The sequence below is a fragment of the Lethenteron reissneri genome, chromosome 9, assembly GCF_015708825.2.
Source record: "Lethenteron reissneri isolate LAM-NWPU_2019-01 chromosome 9, ASM1570882v1, whole genome shotgun sequence".
Lineage (NCBI taxonomy): Eukaryota > Metazoa > Chordata > Hyperoartia > Petromyzontiformes > Petromyzontidae > Lethenteron > Lethenteron reissneri.
Genome location: NC_083787.1, coordinates 10,367,053 through 10,389,681, shown reverse-complemented (window position 1 = coordinate 10,389,681; position 22,629 = coordinate 10,367,053). Strand labels below are relative to the sequence as shown.

Here is a 22,629-nt window from a genome sequence, read left to right as displayed (position 1 = left end):
GCCACCCAGAGTTACGGGCTCAACCTAAACGTTTGGCCTTGATACGATGCAAGTGTTTGGCGTAAACTGTAAGTGCATTCATGTTCTTCCAAAAATATTTGAGAAATATGTGGCACTACTTTGAGCATATTGAACGCAAGGCAGAAGATAAAGTGGAAACACACGGTTGGAAATGTGCAGCGAACAACAACCCACGGGCTACTCTGCCCATGGATCGTGATGGCGATGACGACGATTTGCAGGTGGCAGAGGCGAGGCTCTTCCTCGGAAGCAAGATGCGGCTTTCAGACGGGCTTTGTCTCATCTGGATTGGAAGCTTTCGTGACTTCAGGAATCCATACTCTTTGTGTTTTTCGGTAAATTCACTTAGGTGGAAAATAAAATAAATCACGTTTCGGGCGCAACACAAGCGCTTTCCCACCTGATGATGGGCGCCCGAAACGTGATTTATTTTATTTTATACCTACGTGACTTTACCGAAAAAAACTCCAAAGAGTATGGATTTGTCTACTTTTGTCAGAGGTAAAACCTCCGCAGTGGCACCGCGGCCTGGACCAGGGAGGCGACTTCCGCCCGGGCTACGTCACATCCGTAGAGCGCCTCCCATCTCCACTCCCCGGTGGGGGGGGGGGGTAGGCGGACTCGTCCATTCCATCACTTGGGGTCAAGGGGTGCAAAGCGATTTCGCAACCACGACAACTTTGTTATTTCGCAACGAAACGTTCCATATCCGCCGCTATGCAATATAATTATATACAAATTTAATCAGTTTGCCGATGCAACCGTAAACATATCCCTAGTTTGGCATGTTGACACTACGCTACTCCGCACCCCTCCTGTTTGAGTTGGACTTGTCCACCTTGTTTACCCTATCTCAGTAGGGGGGTGAGGGGGGGGTTGCTCAATGGCCGCTCTACGGTGCTTCTAATCCGGCGTTCCCCGTTCGTTCTTCTTCCTTCTGGCACCTCGGCGGTCTCAACACGACACTCGGTTCCTCTCGCCGGCCCTTCCCGCGCGGCCCGCGGGGCCTCGCCGTCTGCGTGGGGCCGCAATGTTCGGCTACACCGACCTGTGATGGGATCTCGAGCATCGAGGACCATGTCCGCCGAGGCCGATGGAGCCGAGCAGCCGGAGCGAGCAGTGGCCGGAGGAGGAGCGGGTGGTGGTGGTGGTGGAGGTGGTGGAGGAGGAGGAGGAGTCGTCAGGGAGGTGGACAGCAGCGAGGAAGGAGATGAGGACGTGGATTTGGCGCAGATTCTTGCTTTCCTGCTGCACAGGTGGCCTCGCCCGTCCTTCTGTGATCCGCCAACCCTACCACGTGTACAGCTGCTGTATTGCTGGCTTGACAAGCCGCTCTAAGTGTTGTTCACTCATTCGTTTAGCTTTTCCTCACCTGCCTTGTTCCACTTACCGCTGACCGTGTGTAAGAATGGTGCTTGCGATCATCGCGAGTCGTGGTCTATCCACTTGTGGACGAAGGCCCACGTCGTTGCCATCCCATCACGGCCAAATGCGATGCTCGGCCAGTGTCCGCTGTGGGGTCCTTCTCGGGGGCATTGTCGTGCCTTTGGCTGCCATTCCGTCATTAGTCTCGCCCAGAATTCCTAGGCCTGGATTTTGTTGTTGTTAAATTGTCAGGTTCGTGGGTCTATTTCCCCCCCCCCTTTAAGTCGTTGGTAATTCGAGTGCGTGGTTTTCTATGGCCTCGCCCGCATGCGAACGCCTCCGTTTGCCTTCGCTTGCCCTTTGTTCTCAAATATGGTACTGTATTAAAACAAGTAACAAACAGCGGTTTCGTGTAAGATAAACCCAGGGTTGTGGCTTGAGAATATCTGCACGTTTGTGAGGCCTCGATGTCTCACGGGCCTGATGTAACGGCGGGGAGAGAGGGCCTCAAAAAAAACAAATCAACAAATGTCCCGACCCGTGACTTCCTTTGTTTTTTTCTAACGAGTGTCTTGAGTAGTTACGAAACCTATGGCTGTGACGTGTGGGAGTCCTGTTGGGTAGGGGGAGGGGGTCATGTCAGCCTTGTGTTAGTCCATGGGTCAGGGTTGGCATGCAGGTCTATGCCAGATTGTTATCGGAGTAGGAATCTAGAGGAATAATAATGGGATTGCATCGCAACAAAAATAGAAGATACTGTAATGCCAAACTGGGTGGGTGGAGGCAGCTATGTGTGTAACGCTGATTCCGAAACTGTGGTCCTGGCCAAAGGCCCAATATGCATGATCGAAAACTCACATTCTACCCATAACTAAAGCCATAACACTGACTCAATTCTTAATCCAAACCTTAAACCTCACCCCTAATATTGCTCCGAATGCAAGCCCCAACTATAACCAAACACCTCGCCTTAGACCTAACCATAATCATAACCCGATTCGTAATTGTAACCATAAACTTAACACAAGTCCGACCTTAACCCAACCCCCCTAATCGATTTCCCAAAATCTTAAGCCTAAACTCAACCTATGACAATAAACCCTTGAGCCCTACGTCACACCAACCTTAATCAGCTCTTCCCACTATTGCAGTAGAGTAGTGACAAAGCAAATAATGTTCTTAATTTAGCATCATCCTGCTGACATTCCACTTGGAGCTGTGTTGGGAAAGATGATGATGCCTGTCTTAGCGTTGTACTGTATTAATATCACTGCCATTCTTATCCTTATTTATATTGGGAAATTACTCATCAGACATGTTGCAATTGAGTGATTAAAATCGATTCTTAATCTCTGGATACACGCATAAAATGTACGCAAAAATGTATGAAGTTTTTTCAAAATTATCAGTAATTTTACGTTGAGGCCGGTGGAGTGAACAAAATGTTACAAATCGTCAAACAAAGTTGGAAGCAATACAATTTAAGCAAAACAAGAATTGCATCCCAAGCCTGAAATGTGAAAGTTAATCAAAGCAATATTTTTGGGTGAGGGTCGAATTGTTGCACGCGTCATCATCGGCCATGATCTATTCCATGGGTGGAAAAAACCCGATTTTTCCAGCGACAGGCATCGGATTTTTTCTTTAATACAATTAAACCCGATTTCGGGGAATTAAAACCTGGTTTAATGAATACGAAACTCTGATAGGCTTAGGCTGCTTCCTCGTCGGTGCTGGTATCGTACTCGGGGGGGGGGGGCGTCGGGCACGGGGTAGTCGTAGAATGCGGCGGGCAGGTTGGTCTTGATGAACACGAGCTTCTCCACAATCGTGGGCGCCAGTGAGTTCCTTAGCTTGGAATTGATGAAGCCCATCGTTGAGAAGTGCGGTTCTGCAATTAGAACCAATTAAACCGGATCTCTCCCAATCTCAGATGATCGGGTTTAATATAAAAAGACTAAACCCGAATGTAAAAAACCCGACTGTGCCACTCTTGATCTATCCTGTGCAGGATGAACGCCTCTCCAAGCCGCCACCATCTCCCACCATCTCTCCCAGTCTCGTGATGCAGGAATCGAGCAATCCACCTAGCTCCTGCACGAGGCAAATTAATTCGCAGTCTCGACCAATTAGACAACCAAGGGATTATACGATTATTCTTTTCATCCAGGAAAAGCTCAGCGTGGCCAAAGACTCACTTTCATTCGGTGACTTGTTATTTTAAGCACTGCAATTGCTTTCCTGTGGAAGGAAGCCAGGGTTCCTGAAGAAAATCCACGCATACTTGACATCTATTCAAACTCGGAGGTAAAGGCGGGTGGGCATGGTATTTGCCACACCGCCCCTTAATTGCGCAATGCCAGCCTTAATAGGTGCTTCCTAACAGCACTGTCTACATGTCTTATTTGGCTACAGTGGGGGATATTTGTCTTTTTTATGTGGATGCATGTATATTAAACTCAGTGGTGCAGTGGTTCATGCGCTCCGCTATGATCCCAATGACGTGATTTAGTTCTTGGACATTATGCACAACAGTGGCAAGTTGTCTCAACCACTTCTGGGCCATTCCTTGGTCAAGTCAACCTTAAAATAAGTACCTGGTGGAGTGTGTGATCAACATCAAAACTACAAGACAAAGGTGGCTAGGAATGCGTGGTGCTGGCCCACATCACCCCCACTGTGCTGTGCCTCGATGTGCCATGCTGCCCTTAGTAAATGCTTGTTAACAACTCGTGTGTGCTTGTATATATGCTTGTATATGTATGCGTGCATGTGAGACTGTGCATGTGCTTTGTGTAAAGCAGTGGTGCTGAAGGCGGTACACTGTGGTACAATCTTTGCAACCTGAGTTCAGATGACAACAGCAGAAGAAAGTGATATCTGAACCTGTCCTTGACCTCGATATCAACTCTGTAAACAACTACCCTGTGTGGTTTGTAAACATTGCAGTTCTGGCCACACCACCCACTTGTGCCGGCCGTAGTAATGACCCAAATAATGGTCCAGTGTTAGCGCATTCGCCGTTTGATGCAGAGGTTAGTGGTTCGAATCCAGCGGCCGCCTTGATTATTAACGTGGGTGCAATAACAGTTTGTTTATAGTGGACCTTAAAGATCCCCTGACGTCATTTGCATTGTGTGCCGGCGTAAGTGACCAAACTTGCTTAATTCTAGAATTGCCCACAAATTACTGACTTGAGACATATACATTAATCATTGCCTCCCCCCCCCCCCTTCTGGTAGACTGATGCCCAATATAACTCTTGCAAATGAGACTCATCATGGTCTCTTGAGTTCTCACCTGGTTAAACATAATTAAATTAAGCTTAGTTCAGTATATGCTTGCTAACTGCACATGACCCTACAGTCTATAATACTATAAGGAGTGATTGTTTGCTTAGCATGAGTGCGTGTGTGCATGTGAGATGTGGCACGGTTGTTTATCTGCACTCCGATCCCTGCGACCTGAGTTTAATTCTTGTCCATGTCTACCATCAGTGGCGAGTAATGTCTGAACCAGTCCTGGGTCTCTTCTAGGTCAACTCGGGCTTAAAATGAATACCTGGTGCATTGTGTAATCAACCTCAGCACAGGCGTGCTTAACCCAGTGGTTGCGGCCACACCACCCCCTCTCTCGTTTGCCGTACTGGCCTTAGTAGGTGCCTTCTAACAGCACTTGTCTACTCTGTATAAGATCATCGTGTGTGTGTGTGCGCGTGTAGAGGCCAGGTGCGGCTCATCCGCAATGCCGGCACAGGGCTGCACCTGGTTAGCAACTTCTCCGAGTCGGATGAAGACAGCGACAGTGGCTGGGACGGGAGACTGGGAGACCGCTATAATCCCCCTGGTAATGCTATAAATGCCATGGTAATGTGATACCCTCCCTGGTAAAGTGGTAAACTCCCTGATATTGCAATAACCCCCCTAGTAACATAATACCCTCCCTTGTCACATGACAAGCACCCAAGTACCACTCAAACGCCTCTTTGTAATGTAATGCAAAAATAGACCTGGAATCTGGTATAGTACAACAGTCGATTTTGTTGGACAGACCTTTTCTACCCACGACTTATAGCTGCTGCAGCAGCCTACGACAACCTGAGCAGCATCATCCAAGCACTATCCAGACTCAAATCTGCTTAGCTTTTGAAATCTGACATTTCATTAACATACTTGATCATTTCATCTTCGGCCACATATGTAATGGGTTCGATTGAGGCGCACACCTAACTTGGAGGCAACAAAATAAACAACTTGAACACCGACATTTCAGGTGGTGACCACCAGTTCTTAATTTAACTAACACTCTGGGGAATACTATATAATGTGACCAGGGCAGGTTAACAGGCTGCCTGGTCACGGACGAAGATCGGAGACTCGACGACCCCAGATGGCGTCTTCATTCCCGGGGTCGAACAGCCACGCTCTCTCTTCACACTCCGCTTATAACCGCTGTGGCGTGTCTGGCCCCGCCCTCGGACACGCCCCCCTTCCCGATCCTTCGGGAAGGTCTGGGCCCCTTGCCACGTGACCACCAAGCTCCCCACTGGGGCCCCTAGCCCCCCTTCGTCCGGTCACGTGGCCTGTCGGGTTCACGCAGAGTGTCACAGCCTGACGCGACCTCAGTGACACCCCGCCTACAGCACCCGTGCAGACCCAACACAGTAGTGACGTCATATGTCCCTACACATGCATTACAAATAGACAGATAATGTTTTTAAGTCACTTGTTACGTGCGCAATTCGATGTGTATCGTGAGCTTTAGAATTAACATTAATTGTTGCATTGGTTTGTATAATAACCAGACCTATGATTGGATGCTCATGGTCACCAAGGGTCTTTATCCCGATGGCCGTGAACCGACATCTTTAGTAAAGAGAAGTTTTACCCCAGAAAACAATTTGCACTTCTATTCTAGATAGGTACGTAGGCCGTGTATTCTGGTTTGTCTGACGCAAGTTTGAAACGTTATTTTTAACGAAAAAAAAAAACTTTAAATTCTCAGTCGGGCAAATTAGAGCCGTATCACTTCCACGCCGGCATTCGTAATGGCCCAGTGGTCGCACATTCACCGCTTGGTGCCGAGGTCCATGGTTCGAATCCATCTTTTAAAGTTTTTGTTGTCATTAACGGAACTTCAACCTCACGTTGGACTGCCCAAGACACAGAGCCTGGGTACTTTGTGTATAAAATAAGTGCAGTGTTATGTGGTTTGGGTTGCGTCATCCCGCAATGGGTTTCGTTTTTCATCTCACTCCCTGTCCTTCCAACACCATGCATCTCACCGCATCACATGTACTGCTGCACATCCAGGAGAAATGGGTTTCGGCCACAGATTCAACCTCATCTTCTGAGACTCTTACAGAGCCCCGGTGTTGGTGATCGCGCCGCACTGACTACTGTCTATTTGTTGCTGCTCTTTGTTTGGGCTGCAGTTGACCAAAACCCAGACACCAAGGAGCTGGATTGCAGTGAGATTCAGCAGCAGATCTTGCTGGCCACAGGCGGCCTGGGAGGCCGTCCAATCAGGGGTCTCACACACCTGCTCCACAAGGTGAGCATGACGGCAGCCTGCACACTTGTTTTCCGGCCAGCACAGTAGCCCGCACACCAGCCTCTGCACTCTGGCTTTCGCACAACACCATCTATCTGCTCAACAGCCCATATCGACGTCAGCCCCCACTCCTGCATGCACACCCGACTGCCTGCCATCCAACAAGCTATCATTACCACTACCTGCTTAATGTTGTCATGCACCAATGTAGTCCAACATAGATTATTAACACAACCACTCAACAACTGCCACAATCCACTGCTGCTGTCCACTAAGCACTCCGAATAACTGCCGATTACCGCCACAACCTACAGCCAAAACAACCACTGCCACTAACTGAACAAAATGAGAATAACCAGTGCTGCTAACCAATAATCATCGCTGCTAACTGGTAAACCGCCGCCATTAACCGCGTTTCGCATTGATCTGTCGTGGCAGAGGGAGCGCGGGATGTGTCGCAGCAGTGCCTTCTCCCAGGGGGAGTGCTCACACATCACCACCAGGTGAGGGGTCCAGGGGTCGGAGGTTGTGGTTCAGGGGGAGGTCCGTACCTGTCTTGAGGGCATCTGTGTAAAGCCATTTGCGTGTTTATTGTTTTGATCGCCCTCTCGGCTGTTGCTCTCCCCAGCTTATATTTGCGCTGCCGTTGTCTGGTTTTTGTCAACTGTATTAAGGAGTCACGCTTCTTTGCCGCTGCTGATCGTCATGTCAACGTTGGTACTTGTGTCTCTATCCATAATTAAATTCTGAAGATCTATATATGCGATGTGGCTAGGTGGATTGGGCTTAGTAATGGCTGTCAGAGCATCTTTCTCCTCACGATTAAAAACGATTCCATTAGAAACCCTCACATTGCTTACCCTATCCAGTCAAAACATCCCCTACCATTCTGTGTGTGCACCTGTACTCCAGTGGCCAGAGGCGTCTGTTCTCGTTGCCTCTGCAACCGATGGCAGCACATTACACCTCACATCCAACATCGTCTTAAGAGACGATCATATTGTTCATGCAGCGTGCTGAATTTTGTCGGTAATACGATACAACGCCGTGTTTGTTTTTCGTACAGTAATAGCAATATGATACGCAATGCACTTGTAGTTGGCCCGCGGTGAAATAACCAGAGTTAAATGTGTCAGGGCTGGTCTGCACTTTACGCCCAAGTTAATAATACGCAGGTCAGAAGAGTGGCGCTCTGTAGGGTGTGGAAATTATTAACGCTGGCACACGCTGCCATTATGGATGCTGCCGTTGGTAATGTAAGAGCCGACCTTGGAGGTCGGATGTCAGCTGTGTCTAAAGCTGTGAGTTCTGGCAAAATAAAGGAGCCGATGGCCGAGGTGCGGTGACATCAGCGGCAATGTCCGTGGTGACCGCTTGAACTTGTAGTTAGTACTTGGATTAGAGACCACCTGGGATTGTCCAAATATCCAAATGTTGCAGGTTCGACTTGAAAAGTTGTCAAGGTTCATTGAGGCTTTCATGGAATACTGAAGTGCATTATATTGATATTATAGGGTTATGGTGAGCGCTGAAGTTCGATTATAATCTGGTGGCTTTGTGTTCCAATAACATTCATATTTATACGGCATCTATAGGCAGCAGAGGAGAAGAGGAAGTTCTTGAGCCTGGATGACTTGAACTAGTTGTCCTTGTAAAAAAGCTGATTTGCTCAGTGGGCCTTAGCAGTTGAAATAAAATTAAAGTCTGAACAGGGACAGGAAGTCAACGTCATTGACGGCTTTCATCTCGAGCAGTGTTTCTCAAACTTGTTTGACGCGTGGACCAGCCAGCCCCCCCACCCCTGGTGGCAAAACGCATTCACTTTTCTCTAAATACTAGAAAACAAAATTATTCATATTACCGGAACAATATTTTTCTTAAACGCAGCAATAAGGTTTTTAGATATATGCATATAGGGGAGGCATAGCTCTTAGGGTTAGGATAGTTTAATCAGGGCAATTTAGCCAACTTCATTTTTTTTATTAAATATGAGTAAAATTGTATTTAATTTCTGACACAAAATGTATGAAATTTGTCTATTTTCTGATCAACCTGCATTTCCATCACATGGAGGACCAAACTTTGAAAAACGCTGCTCTAGAGCGGAGCGACCACTGTTTGAACCCACGCAGATTCTGGCGTCTGGCACTCGTTACAGGCAGGGGGCGTGCGAGCGCTTGTTTCTGATATGCGTTGTGTGGTGGTGTCTGCGTCTCGCCCATGCATTTTCCGTGTTTTTTGTCTTCTACAATTACATTGCAATTTTGCTATGGGCATATGGCCAATTCACCCAGAAATTGCCAAATCTCGTCAGATCTCAGAAAGCCGAGCCTGGATAGTGCTTGGATGGGTAATCACCGTGCATTTAATGGGTGTCGTAGGCTGCTGCGTTGTAAGCAGTGGGCAGTGCAGCAGAAATGCATTATTGAACTATACAATGCTCTAACGTCTATGCTCCCTGCCTTCAACCGGCACCAACCAGCATGATGAAGAGTGGTCAAATAAACCCCAGGATCCGCACGTGGGTGAGGGAGGCCCTCGCCCAAGTAGCTTGACAAATGGGGGTGTACATCGGTGCTTTTGTGTGTCTGTGTTGAGTGTTCATGTGCGTGCTGCGTGCGGTTTGCGGACAAACCGCGTGGCGCCCGCCGTTTGAGCGGCTTGCCCGACGCCTCTTAACTAACTCTCCACCCTATCCCCGACTCGCATCACCGCCCCGTGTCTCCTGGCTCCCATCTCCCCTCCGCCTCCCCCTCAGCTTCCTGCCCAACCAGATGACACAGGCGGCGCACTTCACCCAGAAAGCGTTCTGTGGAGTGTTCTCCCAAGATGGCTCCATCTTCATGTCTGCTTGCCAGGGTGGGTGAGCGGGGCTGGCGGCGTGGGGAAAGAGTCAAACACTCAAATTTCTATGTGCAGCCACAATGTTGATTCTTGAGTCTGCGGTTCCAAAAGAAGGCCATGTCAAGTATACGTGCAGCATGGTGGTGTCGCGTGACATGCAAGGCATGATGGGAGGGTGATCTTATAGTCGCAATCGCACCTTTTTGCAGTATAACAACACAAAAAAATTGTAAAAAAGCACATGTTATTTGTGCTTTATGTGAAAACCATCAGCAGTTCCTGAAGAAGTGCATTAATCAACCATCAAAATAAATTGCAGGAAACAAAATCGACTGATAGCAGCAGTTATGCATTCTAGATTTGAAGCTTTCGTGACTGCAATGATTCATATTCTTAGGTTTTTTCGGTAAAGTCACGTAGGTAAAAACATTAAAAAGTACAATAAAATAATATAATAAATAAAATAATGTATTTTATTTTACTTTTTAATGTTTTTACCTACGTGACTTTACCGAAAAAAACCTAAGAATAGCAGTTATGCAGTGAAGACCACTGGACTGGATTAGTCCTCATTGGGGCTGGTCAGCACAGTAGTCCCTACATCCACACCGTGGGGCACAATGGCCTGGCTAATGCCAACAATAATCTGATTACTTTTTCCACGTTTTTGCGTGATGTTTGAAACTTGTGGTTATTCCGCCTGCACTCTTATTCTGTTTTGATGGCTTTTTCTCATTGTTTACGAACAATCTTTTTTTCGTATCGGACTTTTTTATAGCACCTTAATGAAGGCGCTTTACAAAGAATTAACAACGGTACATTTGAATGTAATGGTGGAGATAGGTGAATGAAGTAGATGAGAGGTTGCGATGGGTGGCACATCTGTTATACGTGAATTCGGTGAAAGCAAAATGTATTGGTTTGTACCAGCCTGCCACACTTTTCTCTCTGATGCATTTGTCACAAATTACAGTCTGTGGGGCTTTTTTGTTTTCTGTAAGTGTGTGTGCATGTTTTGTTTGGATACATGTTTTGTGTGTGCCCCATATGTGCATTGTGATAATGAATGTTATCTACTTTTATGCATGTGCCTTTGTTTTGTGCGTGCATATGCGTGTTGAATGGTGTGCACATAAAGTGTGCGTATGTTGTGTGTGCACATGTTACGTATACCTCGAAGTGCACTGACCCTACCACAATAATTGTGTTGACATTACCTTCCCTTAGTGGAAAATTACGATTGTTATATGGTCGTATGCACCCACGCTTGTGTGTTGTACATATGCATGTATGCATGCACGTGTATTTTGCATGTGAGCATGTGCGCTTGTGTCTGTGTACATGCATCACTGATCCGCGTGCACTTGCTCCATCAGACCAGAACGTGCGTCTGTTCGACGCGCGCAAGGGTGGCTTCAAGAAGTTCAAGACGGTGAAGGCCCGGGACGTCGGCTGGAGCGTGCTGGACACGGCCTTCACGCCCGACGGCACACACTTCCTTTACTCCAGCTGGTCCGACTACAGTGAGTCCGGGGGACGAACGGGGAATTCGAGAGGCACTCACAAGATGCTGACGGGGCACGGGACACTCATGAGATGCTAATGGGGCAGTCACTAGGTAGTAATGGGGCACTATGGGACTTGAAACATTTTTATCGCCAACCCATTGAAGGTTATCTGACCATACTTCACCACATTGATCAGTACGGGATTGGTGAAGGGGGGTTCAGACCATATAATTACAAAACTGTACGCCAGTGGCGTGGTAATGAAAATCAGGTTACCTGGTTAATAGAACAGTGTGCTAACCACTGCAGCACCACTGCTCCCCTGGTTTGTGTTAATTTGACTATGATACGGAGGTTATAATATTGACAGTAATTCTCCACCGTGGGTGAACTATTTTCTGACAGCGTCTTATCATTGCTGTGTTTCACTGGATAGGTACGTGTTTGCATGTACGCGTGTGATCGCCGGTTCATTGCGCCGCCACCCTCTACTTCCCCGCAGTTCACGTGTGCAACATCTACGGCGAGCACGAGACCCACACGGCGCTCGATCTCAAGTGAGTCTCGGCTAAAATTTCTCCAAACCCAACATCACCGCCCCGGGAAACGCCTCAACCCGCTTGTGACTTTGGCGGAAGTGCAGTGGCGTGACCTTAGCTGGCAGCCGACGATTGGACGGACGGCAAGATAAATGGACGGATGGCAAGATAAATGGACGATCAAAAGGACGTGGACGGGCAGGAGGGCACAAGGACAGATGGACAGATGAACAGAGATGGGCGGACAGAGCTAATGCATAACTGCTCTCATCCTTAACTGTAAAGTGATAAAAAATTGCACAGGTAGGTTTGGGGTTAGGGATAGAGGTCCAGGGCTATGGTGTACTATTCTCTTCACGAAAGTTGAAAATCAAAGCGGACTTGCTGTCGGTAGCGTAATGCGCGTGTTTGTCCCCCGCAGCCCAGACGAGCGGCGATTCTGCGTCTTCTCGCTCACCGTGTCGCTTGACAGCCGCGAGGTGCTTGGCGGGTGAGTCGCGCCACGTGACACGAAGAGGTTCGGGAGGTGCTCGTCGAAACGTATTATTTACGAGTTGCGCTAATGATAGGCGGACCTGAATTTAGCTAATGGAGCTAGAGAAAAAAACTGTACAAACTCGACAGGAAAAAATATACAGTCAATACAAATGAGATGGTGAGAACGTGACAGGGAATTAATTCTTCAATCGAATCGCGACACCGAATTGTGACAACAAAATCGTATCGCTGTGGGGTTGGATCGCTCCACGTCTACATTTGAAATGCCACACATTTCGCAGACTCGAGCAGGTTCACATGTTGTGTCTCGATTATATTGGCGTATCCATCACAAACCGTAGAGAAGATCACCATGGTGATAGTATTTTCGGCCTTTTTATTAATATGCGCGTTTCCCACAGTGTGACTTGGGGCTAATAGATCACTGTGCTGCCGAAACTGCCGTGTTCCTGGCTTTGAATCTGGATTTAAAATGCCCGTTGATTAAACCAGGTCCTCAAGTTTAGCAAGTTAATGGTGTCAGCCCTGTCACCAATAACTGTGCAAAAAATATCTCTAGCATATTGATGAAAGTACATTTTTCACTTTATGAGACTTACTGTTCCAACTTGAATAATGAAGAATGTCAGTCTGATTGATTTGTCACAAACACTCAATGCGGAGTGTATTAAGAGGACAGTGTCCCCATTGTATGGAAAACCATCTGAAATTACTCCAGAAGTCGTTCCGCGATTGTCACCTTCCAGGTTCATTCTCTGGCGCAAGGTGCTCTTTGCAGGAATTACAAATGGTGATTCCTTCATCTCATTACTAAACACTAACTAAATAATCGGAACATCATAATTGGCAGAAATAAAGAACGTATCTTTAAAATGAAACGCAAAGAAAGTTTGAATCTCACCTGTCGTAAAATTTTCAGCCGCGGTTTTGTTGAAGCCAATTCCACTTAGTGCTTCATTACAGAGTCGAGGCAAGTCCAGCCACGTTGAATTCTAGACATGGTGGCGTCGTAAGCAGCTGTGGTCGGTTTTAATCCGGGCGTCGATTCCTTTCGTGGCTTTGCTCAGTCTCGTTCGGTTGTAGAGGGGAGTCCTGGGTGTAGCGTTGGTTTGGTGCCATGTGACTTCTTTCCTGTGTTCGTATTTTATTAAACGCGATGTTTGCACACGCGTCAGTCACTCACCGACTCGCTCATCTGTACCACATCACAAACATCTGTGGATTTGGCCGCCGATTATTAATGTTTTCAGTATGTCATCAGGATGTTTAATGACCTGTGTATTTTTGTCTCTGCTGTAAAATTTCCAACACCTTTCGTTCTGCCAATGGCAAGGATATGCTAACGATATATATTTGTTTTAATGACTCACAGTCGTTTAATTGTTTAAAGTCACTAACCATGCTACCTTGTGTTGCGTAGTTGACAAGGGAGGTGTGCATCACTGACTCGCATACGAATTAATGATTTCACACACGGGAATTTGTGATCAATGTTACGATTAATAATAGTTTTTTGGATCATGTCGCCACATGTGTATAATGTCAATAATATGGACAAGGGCCCTTCTTTATAGCACATCAGAAGGGGCATTGCCCAAAACGTTACCTTTTTTATATGTATGTCTCTTGAGGCAGTGTTGTCTTTTTTCATATGTGCTTATACAGGTGTGCTCCTACCTGTACCTGTGTCCTTGCGTTTTGCATACTTACCCACGTGCGCTCACGCATTGGCTATTATGCTTGTGTGTGTGTGCGAGCGTGAATTTACGTGGTCTCTGTGCCTGTACGCGCGTGTGCGTCAGGGCCAACGATGGCTGCCTCTACGTCTTCGACCGCGAGAGGAACCAGCGCACGCTCAAGGTGCGACATTACGAGCGAGCAAGGGGCATGAATTGTCGGCCACGCGCACGCACACGCGATCGCTCGAGCTGCCCGGCAGACGAGGACGATCGTTCCACCTGTGGTGGGCGAGAGTGCGGCTCCACGCACTGTGATGAAGGTGGTGGATTGACCTCTCCCCGTGTCGACGTGCACGCTTGCAGATCGACGCTCACGAAGACGACGTGAACACGGTGGCGTTTGCCGATGCCAGCTCCCAGATCCTCTTCTCCGGTGGCGACGACGCCCTCTGCAAGGTGCGGAGCCGGCGCCGCGTCGCGCTCGCGATCGTGTTCCCGCTCTTGTAGTTCTCTGACGTGTTTACGGGTTGCACCGTGTGATGTTTGGCACGTTGTCCGACATTTCACACCGTGTACTTGGAGCTTCTTATTCTAACTTTAATTATCAGTTCCAGTTCTCCTTCATTTATACAGCATTGCCGGCTACTGCTGGTGTCTGATGTAGGCCAATGTTTTGCGAGTGTGCTTCAAGGAGCTACAGAAGCATAAAATGCGCTCGCCTTCCTGACTTTCCTGTCCCGACTAATGTCGGCAGTGGCCTATAACACATTGCTTCCTTCTTCGTGGGGTTGAGACAATGTCCCTCTTCATCTCAACAGTTCATCCGTAAGCTTTCCGATGGATCTTCATGCATGCTTACCCAAGAGCGTAATACGATAACTTTAAAGCATTGTAAGTCAAAGCAGAGGCGACCAGGGAAGCGAGTTGTTCTCATGTAATGTGAACGATTACGGTGGTGTTGAACAAGAGTTGCCCTCTCCTTCCCCCATCCCCTCCCTCCCGGTGCCCAGGTGTGGGACCGGCGCACACTGCGCGAGGACTCGCCACAGCCCGTGGGGGTGCTCGCCGGACACCGCGATGGCGTCACCTTCATCGACACGAAGGTGAGAGACGGCATGCTGGGCATGGGGGAGGGGAGCTTACTGGGTGAGCAAAGGGGGTGGGGGGGGGGGCACGAAGTGAGACCGACCACCTTGAGTTACTCAAGGGTCTGATAAGATGTCAGAGATGCTCAGCCGGCACTGCTGAGGCCACGGGTTCAAAGCCAGGTTTCATCCACCTGTTGGTTAACCAGATCCTGAAGTGCAGCGAGTTGATGTCACCAGCAACTGCTTAAACGGAACCGTCGGATTAAATCAGTTTTTTGTCACTGACCTGGGAAAAATTGACGGCTTTGAGGATTACAAAATGTTTTTCAAGTTTGGCATTTTAAATTTTCTCTTGGCGTAGCAACAACACACTTCAAATATATATCCCACTCGGTCACTGCTGCCACTGGAAGAGACCCCTTCAGTGGGTGACCTGCGTTAATGTGTGGCCAGCCAACGGTATTTTAAAATCCTATTCGGCCCTTACTAAGGAAAAGGGTTCCCACGCCTGGTCTATATTTTCATAGGATGCGCGTGTGTGTATGTTGTTGACAGGGCGACGCTCGTTACCTGATCTCCAACTCCAAGGACCAGTCGATTAAGCTGTGGGACGTGCGGCGCTTCTCGCCGAAGGAAGGGCTGGAGGCGTCGAGGCAGGCGGTCACGCAGCAGAACTGGGACTACCGCTGGCAGCAGGTGCCCAAGCGTGGTAAGAAACTCATTATCGTGCAAACACAAATATCTCCTGTGCACTGTGTCTGTGTGTTTGCACGCTTGCACCTGGTGCGATGTGTAAACATTGCCCATTCGGGAGACAAAGGCAGCGTGGTGCTGGCCACCCACAACCTCGTGTGCCTTGGCGGCCTTCGCTAACAGCACTTGTCCCCAACGGTCTTTTAAGGCTATATGGTGGGGTGGGCGGGGGTCTTTGTTTGGTGTTGGTGGTGCAGCCCTAAAGAAACACAAGCTGCCCGGTGACACGTCGGTCATGACGTACCGCGGTCACGGCGTGCTCCACACCCTCATCCGCTGCCGCTTCTCTCCGGAGTTCAGCACCGGACAGCGATACGTCTACACGGGCTGCTCCACCGGCAAGGTCGTGGGTGAGTGGGCGAGTGAGCGAGCAGACCGGCGGGCGAGCTGGTGGGCCAGTGGGTGGGTGAGCAATTGAGTGGATGGCTGAGCATGCGGGCTGGTGAGTGAGTGAGCAGATGGGTAAACGACCAAACGGGTTGATGGGTTGCGGGCGAGCTGGTGGGCCCGTGGTCACACGGCAAGAGAGTTCACGAGTGATTAGCCGAGCGAGCGGGCGATTCAATGTGTTCATAAGTGTCCGCTCAGACTGACGCACATGCTTCAGTTGTAGTTATTCGACCAATTATATCTGACTGGTCTCATTAATCGGTTTAAGAAAGTACAAAAAATTTACATATGCTTCATTGATATAAAAAAAAGAAATAACAATAGAAAACAGTAATTGGTAAGTAAACAATACTCTGGAAAAAAACTTCCTATAAATAGCACAAATTGCCTTGGTGGCCAGGTGAGACTACTGCGATGGTTGTACCGAGTTGACTAAACGTGGAATAGGAATCTCCATGACGAACAATGACTGGCCTGAGGCCAACATTAGTCACGGTCTCGGCCTCGTCACCGATAAAAACATGTAAGAATGCTACCGAATTAAATTGGTTTGCCACTGAATTAAACATTTCATCATTTGACAATGCTAAGAGTATAATTGCGTTCTGCTTCAGAGAAATGTTTGTCACGTAAGTCATTTTAAAAGTAAATTAACAAAGTGAGATGTCCGATATCAAAGTGCAAAAGTTAAAGACCCTGTGATGTCTTTTTTGGGGGGAGTGGTGGCGCAGTGGTTAATGCACTGCACCATGAAAATGACGACCTGAGTTCTATTTGGGCCCATCAGTGGCAAGTTTTATTTGAACCGGTCCTGGACCTTCCACTTCACCAATCTGTACTGACTAGCGTAGTGAAGTCTGATCAAACAAAACCCCCATTATCTGTCGTGTGGAAAGACGTTAATTCTATGAGTGGATTAACAACTAGCTGTAAATTATATATTTTTATCGTCACAGTTTTCTTTGTTCACCCCATGCCACTTGCCAAATCCAAAATTAATTTAATCACAAATGGACAAAACATACCCTCCTCACGTAACTTTGTGTTCCAGGTCTCTTGGAACAGTGAATTGGGGGTGTGTGTGTGCACACTCAATCTGCGTGCACTCGGCGTGTATGTACCTGCGTGTAGTCTACGAGGTGCTGTCAGGGAAGGTGGTGGCGCGGCTCAACGGGCACCGCGCGTGCGTGCGCGACGTCCACTGGCACCCGTACGACGGCAAGATCGTCAGCACGTCGGTGAGGCCAACCGCACCGGCACCGCCAGAACGGTTGCACTCCCACCAATCGCACCTCTACAAGGACACACACCACACCAGCCACACAAAACGAGGCCACACCATCTCAGACGCATTGCCAAACCTTACAAGCCACACCACCGGCCATATCGGCGCAGACACACCCAACCGGCTGCACCAGGACAACCAATTTTATCTATTCACCACACTGGGCCACACCCGACCCACCAGCCAAAATCAGGAGATGCGATCTCATGCACACTTCCCAGTGACACCTGACTATCCCAGCTGATCAATGACACCACTGGCCAATCCACCCAGTTCACAGCACAGGCCAGTGACACCATCTGGCTGCACGTACTTCACCGCACCAGTGGGCCACACCTTCTAGCCACACCAGCCAGCCACACACTCACACACTCCGAGCGTCAATGGGCTGTACGACTCATTTTAATCAAGCAGCTGGGTCGAACTCATTCTTGAGCCCCTCCCTCACAGTGGCTGTGTCCATCTTAGCGTGCCCTTTCTTGGTGTTGGCGCACATCCGTGAGTCAAGGTTGGTGGGTCACACAGAGATCTGTGAAACTCCCAAACCCACTGGGCTGCGAGGGTGGGTAGGAGGCGGCACCACAGCTGTCCCCTCGTAAGCATGCATCAGTTCATCGATTAAAAACAGTTCTTTCAATCTGGATAAATGCATAGAGCAGTATGTAAAAAAAATCTTCTTTTAAGGACGAATGAAAATTCCGTGCACTGTGTATGCAAATCTTCAAATTCGGCTAATGGATCGAACATGGCGGCACAAGCCACAGACAGAAGTAATCGTTTCTTGAGTTGAGTTGTGAGACTGAACGACGACAGGACATCACATGGCAGCGGGGGATGTGGAGGTAATTCCAGGCCTGGTTTTAGATGTTTCTGCCGTCCGTAAGCCCACTGCTTACAGTGGACTTGGCCAAACATCCTAAATGTAGAATTCTCCTGATAATGAAGTCTAAAGACTCAGCTCGGCTTTCCTTGAGCAAACAAAGTGTTGTTGATGAATACTTGAAGCTTTTGTCATTTCTGCTTATGCATCACTACCAATATAGTATCACACAAAATGTGTGTAAATGTTATTATCGTGTGTGTGGCTAAGTCAATTGCCCTGCAGAAATGCACCCGGCTTGGGGGTTTCCCAGGCACTTTGTTACCCGGCACACGCCCAACTCTACCGCGCCCCCTGAAGAAACCTCAGAAGTAGTTCTGTGGTATTCACTTCCGTGGGCCGTTGTCTAGCCATCAGGGTCGCACTGCTCTGCGGGAGATCCGAATGGATGCCTCGTCTTGTGATGTGACGCTGATAGCAAAGTTGGGATAAAATGTTCGATATTTATTTTATTTTAAGTAGCAAGAGAGGGGTTGGAAGTCCGGAGAGAATAATGGCGAGGGTTGGGGTGTGGTCAGGATGAGCTGCGAGTTGCTTTGCCTGATTCTTGCCCGGAGCGACCTCCATTTATAGCAACAGTTCTGTCTGCGCGCGCGCCCTGCTGGGGTTCGGCCCGTGTGCGTGACGAGCACTGCCCCGGGGTGTCGGACTCCGCGGGGTGCACGCCCTTCTGCTTGCGGTTGTGATGCACGCGTCTGGTGCGCGAGATTTCCACAAAGCAGTGTGGTCGGATTCACGAGATGGATGGATCGGGCTCGAAGCTGGCAACGGGGGGGGGGAAGGGGGTGGGGGGGTCATGGTCGCCGTGAAGCAGAAGTGGTGCCTTGGCTGCGTTAGCTTCTCGAGCTGAATTCTGCTTTCAAATGTCAAGGAATGAAGTGGTCTTGATCATTCGTTGTGTGCGTTTGTCAGGCCACCGCTGAGTAAGGGCCCCTTCGTGCCCATGCGGTCGTCAGGGATATTTGACGACACTTCCCCATTTTTGGTCAGTGCGGGATGGTCAAAGCTGGGAGCATTAACGTAGGACGACAGGCGATCACTGCAATGGATGTTGTTCCACTGCCATGTTTCTACCCACAGTGTTCGTAGGCATATAATGATTTAATGAATTATCAAGATTTTGGGTTCACACCTTTTGAGTCCAACGTCAATAGTTATTTCCCCGTCATGGTGAATGCAGTCCCTCCAGTTGCTGCAGGAGTTAAGGGAATACAGGTAGTCCCCGACTTACGATGGAGATGCGTTACGACGACCCCCATCGTAAGTCGAAAATATCGTAAGTCGAAAATGGCCTAGCCTACCCAGGAGTCTTAAAGAATGGTGATAATTTAGCAAAACAGAGCAATTTACAGTGTCCCAACGTACAGTATCGTACCTCTTACGCTGCTGCGTTTGCCTGCCGCGCGAAATGTAAAATATTTAACAATTTTGTCGTATCGCTATCGCCATCAGTAAGATCGAAATATCGTAAGTCGGGGACTATCTGTACATTACAATATCAGCCGTGATCATTACACTGCTGGATGAAGGCCACTCATGCGATGCAGCAGCGTGTCTTGCTCCTGCACACGAGCTGACTTCAGCGTATCGGGCGTGTTCTCGCCATTCTTTGGCTGACATTCTAGCTGCCACTGTCATTATTCTCGACCGCCATACATCATCTCTTCCAGCAACATGTCTCACCTTGTGTGCGTAAATGTGTGTGTGCGTGTACTTGTGCGCATGGGGAGCGTGAGCGTAGCGATCGGCGCGCTGCGCTAAAAACCCAATGACCCGAGTTTGATTCCCACTCATACCCAACAGCAGTGTCGATTATCTTAAACGGTCCTGGGCCTCCCCAAGGTTGACTTGGCCTCAAATCAATACCTGCTGAAGTGTGTGAACAATCACCTCTGGGGAGATAAAGGCATTTGGGAGTGATATTGGCCACCCACCCCTTGGTGTACTGTGCCGGCCTTCATAAGTGGTCTCTAACAGCGTCTTGCTCGAAAAGTATGTTAAGGGCTATACGGGGGGGGGGGGGATCTTTGTCTTGTGCTCATGCAGTGGGACGGCGTGCTGGGCCTGTGGCAGTACAAGCAGGGAGAATTCCACGAGGGCGGTGACCCGTCCAACCTCCAGGGCAGCAGCGACGGCAAACCGGCGGCCAAGCCCTGAGCTCGCGGCACAGCCCCGACGCCCCTCGACCCGCGCGACTCCTTCCACGGTGGTCGTTACGGCGTTTTTTTGTTATTTGCGAATGCCGGCAACAGGAGCCGGGCGTGCGGTTCGCAGCCGCCCCGTGGGGGGCGCAGGCGCAGGTCTGCGACGCGGCTGCGATAGCTAGCGCGCGCCCCCCCCCCCCCACGTACAAGCCCCCCACCCTTCCCTTCTGCCCCGCCCCCCTCCCCCACCACCAGTTTGAGACAAGCGACCCCCAGATTCAGGGGCTCACGGGGGCTGCAGGCTTCGTGGGCGAGGAGTCCCGGACGTCGAACAGGACTTGCTTCGGTCGCCCCGCGTGGTGTCCTCCGGGGCGTGTCTGACGAAGGCTTCATCTCGAGGGGGGGGGGGGGGGTGACCTGTCATTGCGGAGTGACGGGAGGGAGAGAGATGTAACCGAGTTTAATTTCGTCGTCGGTTTGCTTTTTTGTTGTTGTTGAGCACTTAAAAGACTTGGTATTGGAAATGTGGAGGAGCTTCTTGGCAGGAGGTTTTTCTCGCAGGACTCTGGTCGCGTCGATCTTGTTTGTTACCCCCCCCCCCGCCCACACTACGCACAGCCCCCCCCCCCCCCCCCCCCGCCGCGTCTGACTTTCCCTGTGAGCTCCATTCTTTAATTAAAGAGGACACACTAGCTTGTTATTTTATTGTTTGAAAGGGGGATGCAGACTGTGCTGTGCTGTTTGACAGATGGAGGGACATGCGGATGAATGGACAGATGGATGGAGGGACTGCAAGCTTGTTTTTAATCTCCAATCGCTTTAATAGTCTCGCATGGTTTCTTTCGCAGACAGTCAGACCACATTGTTTTTTGAATGCCGAAAACGGTCACCGGAAGTACAAAAAGCCATCCTTTTTCTCGTATTCACGTCTGGAAATTTTTGCACTTTTGTATTTTCTGTTTGCCGTTTCGTGCTTGGAAATGTGACCCTTGGGGAGGTGGGGGGGGGACATTGTGTGCTGTCGAGAAAGAGGGACGTTTTGTTTGTCTCGTCTAACCTCTTGTTTTATTGTCTGTGTGCAAGGAAGCTGGCAGGTTCAATGAGGTCCTTTATTGATTGTATGTAATTATAAGGCGAACCCTGTTGTACAGATGCATGTGAGGATGGATACTGCAGAGGCCCGTGTCCCAATTAAAGGCGTTCACTCGTTAATGACCCCCAGAGAGTCTGCTTGTATACGAAACGGCAGTTAGCTCGTGGGTAGCAGAAGACGTGCTCAAACTGGCCGTGTGGTTCCAGTGACTAAGAGCCAGGCCTGAGAACTCAAGCCAGCACTACTGAGCTCCTGCATCCAAACGTAGTTTTTAGGTGAAACCGCGGCGCTTGTGCCAGGCTAGGCACACTTTTAAGACCACGTGAAGTGTCCAGAAGATGCTGCTGGCGGGGAGGTAACCTGGTAATGAGTCCGACCCTAGGTGTGTGGGTTGAGATGACTGAGATGACTGGCAGATGTGCACCACCTGTGCTCACCACGGTGCTATAAACACACGGCACTTCCGGCACGCGCAACGCGTTGCTCTCGGCGGCCTTGCGGAGTGGGCTGACGGCGCTGGAGGTGTCTTCCTTCCCTGCTTCAGGCTCCCATGGCCTTGTCTGTTTTCTATTTAAACATTTGCAAGTTTATCCAATCGCACCTCGGCGAGTGACATCGCCTCATGGAAATTCGTCACGAGGTTTGGAGCGCGCTTGCCCACACCCTCATATCCGCACAGTATTTGGTGATGCTTTTGGTAATGGTACACAAGCACAGTTAAAAAAAACCCATAAAAAAAACTTGCCTTCGATAATAGGTGACGTTTTGGGCATTGCCCCTTCTTCAAAGCACACATTCTTGAATACCTTTCGGGCATGTTTGGTGCCTTTTTAAAGCAGGTCAGTAATGTACGCATACGTGGAGTCGTGTAAATAACCCTACATTAGCTCGGTTGAACAGCTCCAGGCTGATGATTCGAGCAGCCTGTGTATAGTTGCTGTGAATTTCGAGGCTTTCGCCAGTCTCGGGTATGAGATCACCCCGACTAA

At 49.1% G+C, this 22,629-nt stretch overlaps 1 protein-coding gene across 2 annotated transcripts; it reads left to right on the top strand.

Annotated features, from left to right (window-relative positions):
• Positions 1-675: 675 nt before the first annotated feature.
• On the top strand, positions 676-21,759 carry DCAF11 (DDB1 and CUL4 associated factor 11). 2 transcript variants are annotated; one of them, XM_061548232.1, is made up of 15 exons: positions 676-1,277; positions 5,108-5,232; positions 6,821-6,939; positions 7,378-7,442; positions 9,698-9,798; positions 11,160-11,306; positions 11,794-11,848; positions 12,252-12,320; positions 14,131-14,188; positions 14,371-14,463; positions 15,018-15,110; positions 15,651-15,806; positions 16,039-16,198; positions 17,370-17,476; positions 20,450-21,759. In XM_061548232.1, exons 1-15 carry the CDS (start codon positions 1,075-1,077, stop codon positions 20,558-20,560), a joined length of 1,662 nt encoding a protein of 553 aa, XP_061404216.1. In that variant the 5' UTR covers positions 676-1,074; the 3' UTR covers positions 20,561-21,759. The 2 variants fall into 2 exon arrangements, with proteins under 2 accessions (XP_061404216.1, XP_061404223.1); XM_061548239.1 differs by having other exon boundaries at positions 686-1,277; positions 15,651-15,804; positions 16,046-16,198.
• The last annotated feature ends 870 nt before the right edge of the window (positions 21,760-22,629 follow it).

Bases quoted from the DNA above. Each gene is read 5' to 3' on its own strand.
- DCAF11 (XM_061548232.1), top strand. From the start codon at position 1,075: ATGGGATCTCGAGCATCGAGGACCATGTCCGCCGAGGCCGATGGAGCC. The intron at 6,940-7,377 runs GTGAGCATGACG...CTGTCGTGGCAG, and splicing joins TCACACACCTGCTCCACAAG to AGGGAGCGCGGGATGTGTCG. The intron at 17,477-20,449 runs GTGAGGCCAACC...GTGCTCATGCAG, and splicing joins GCAAGATCGTCAGCACGTCG to TGGGACGGCGTGCTGGGCCT.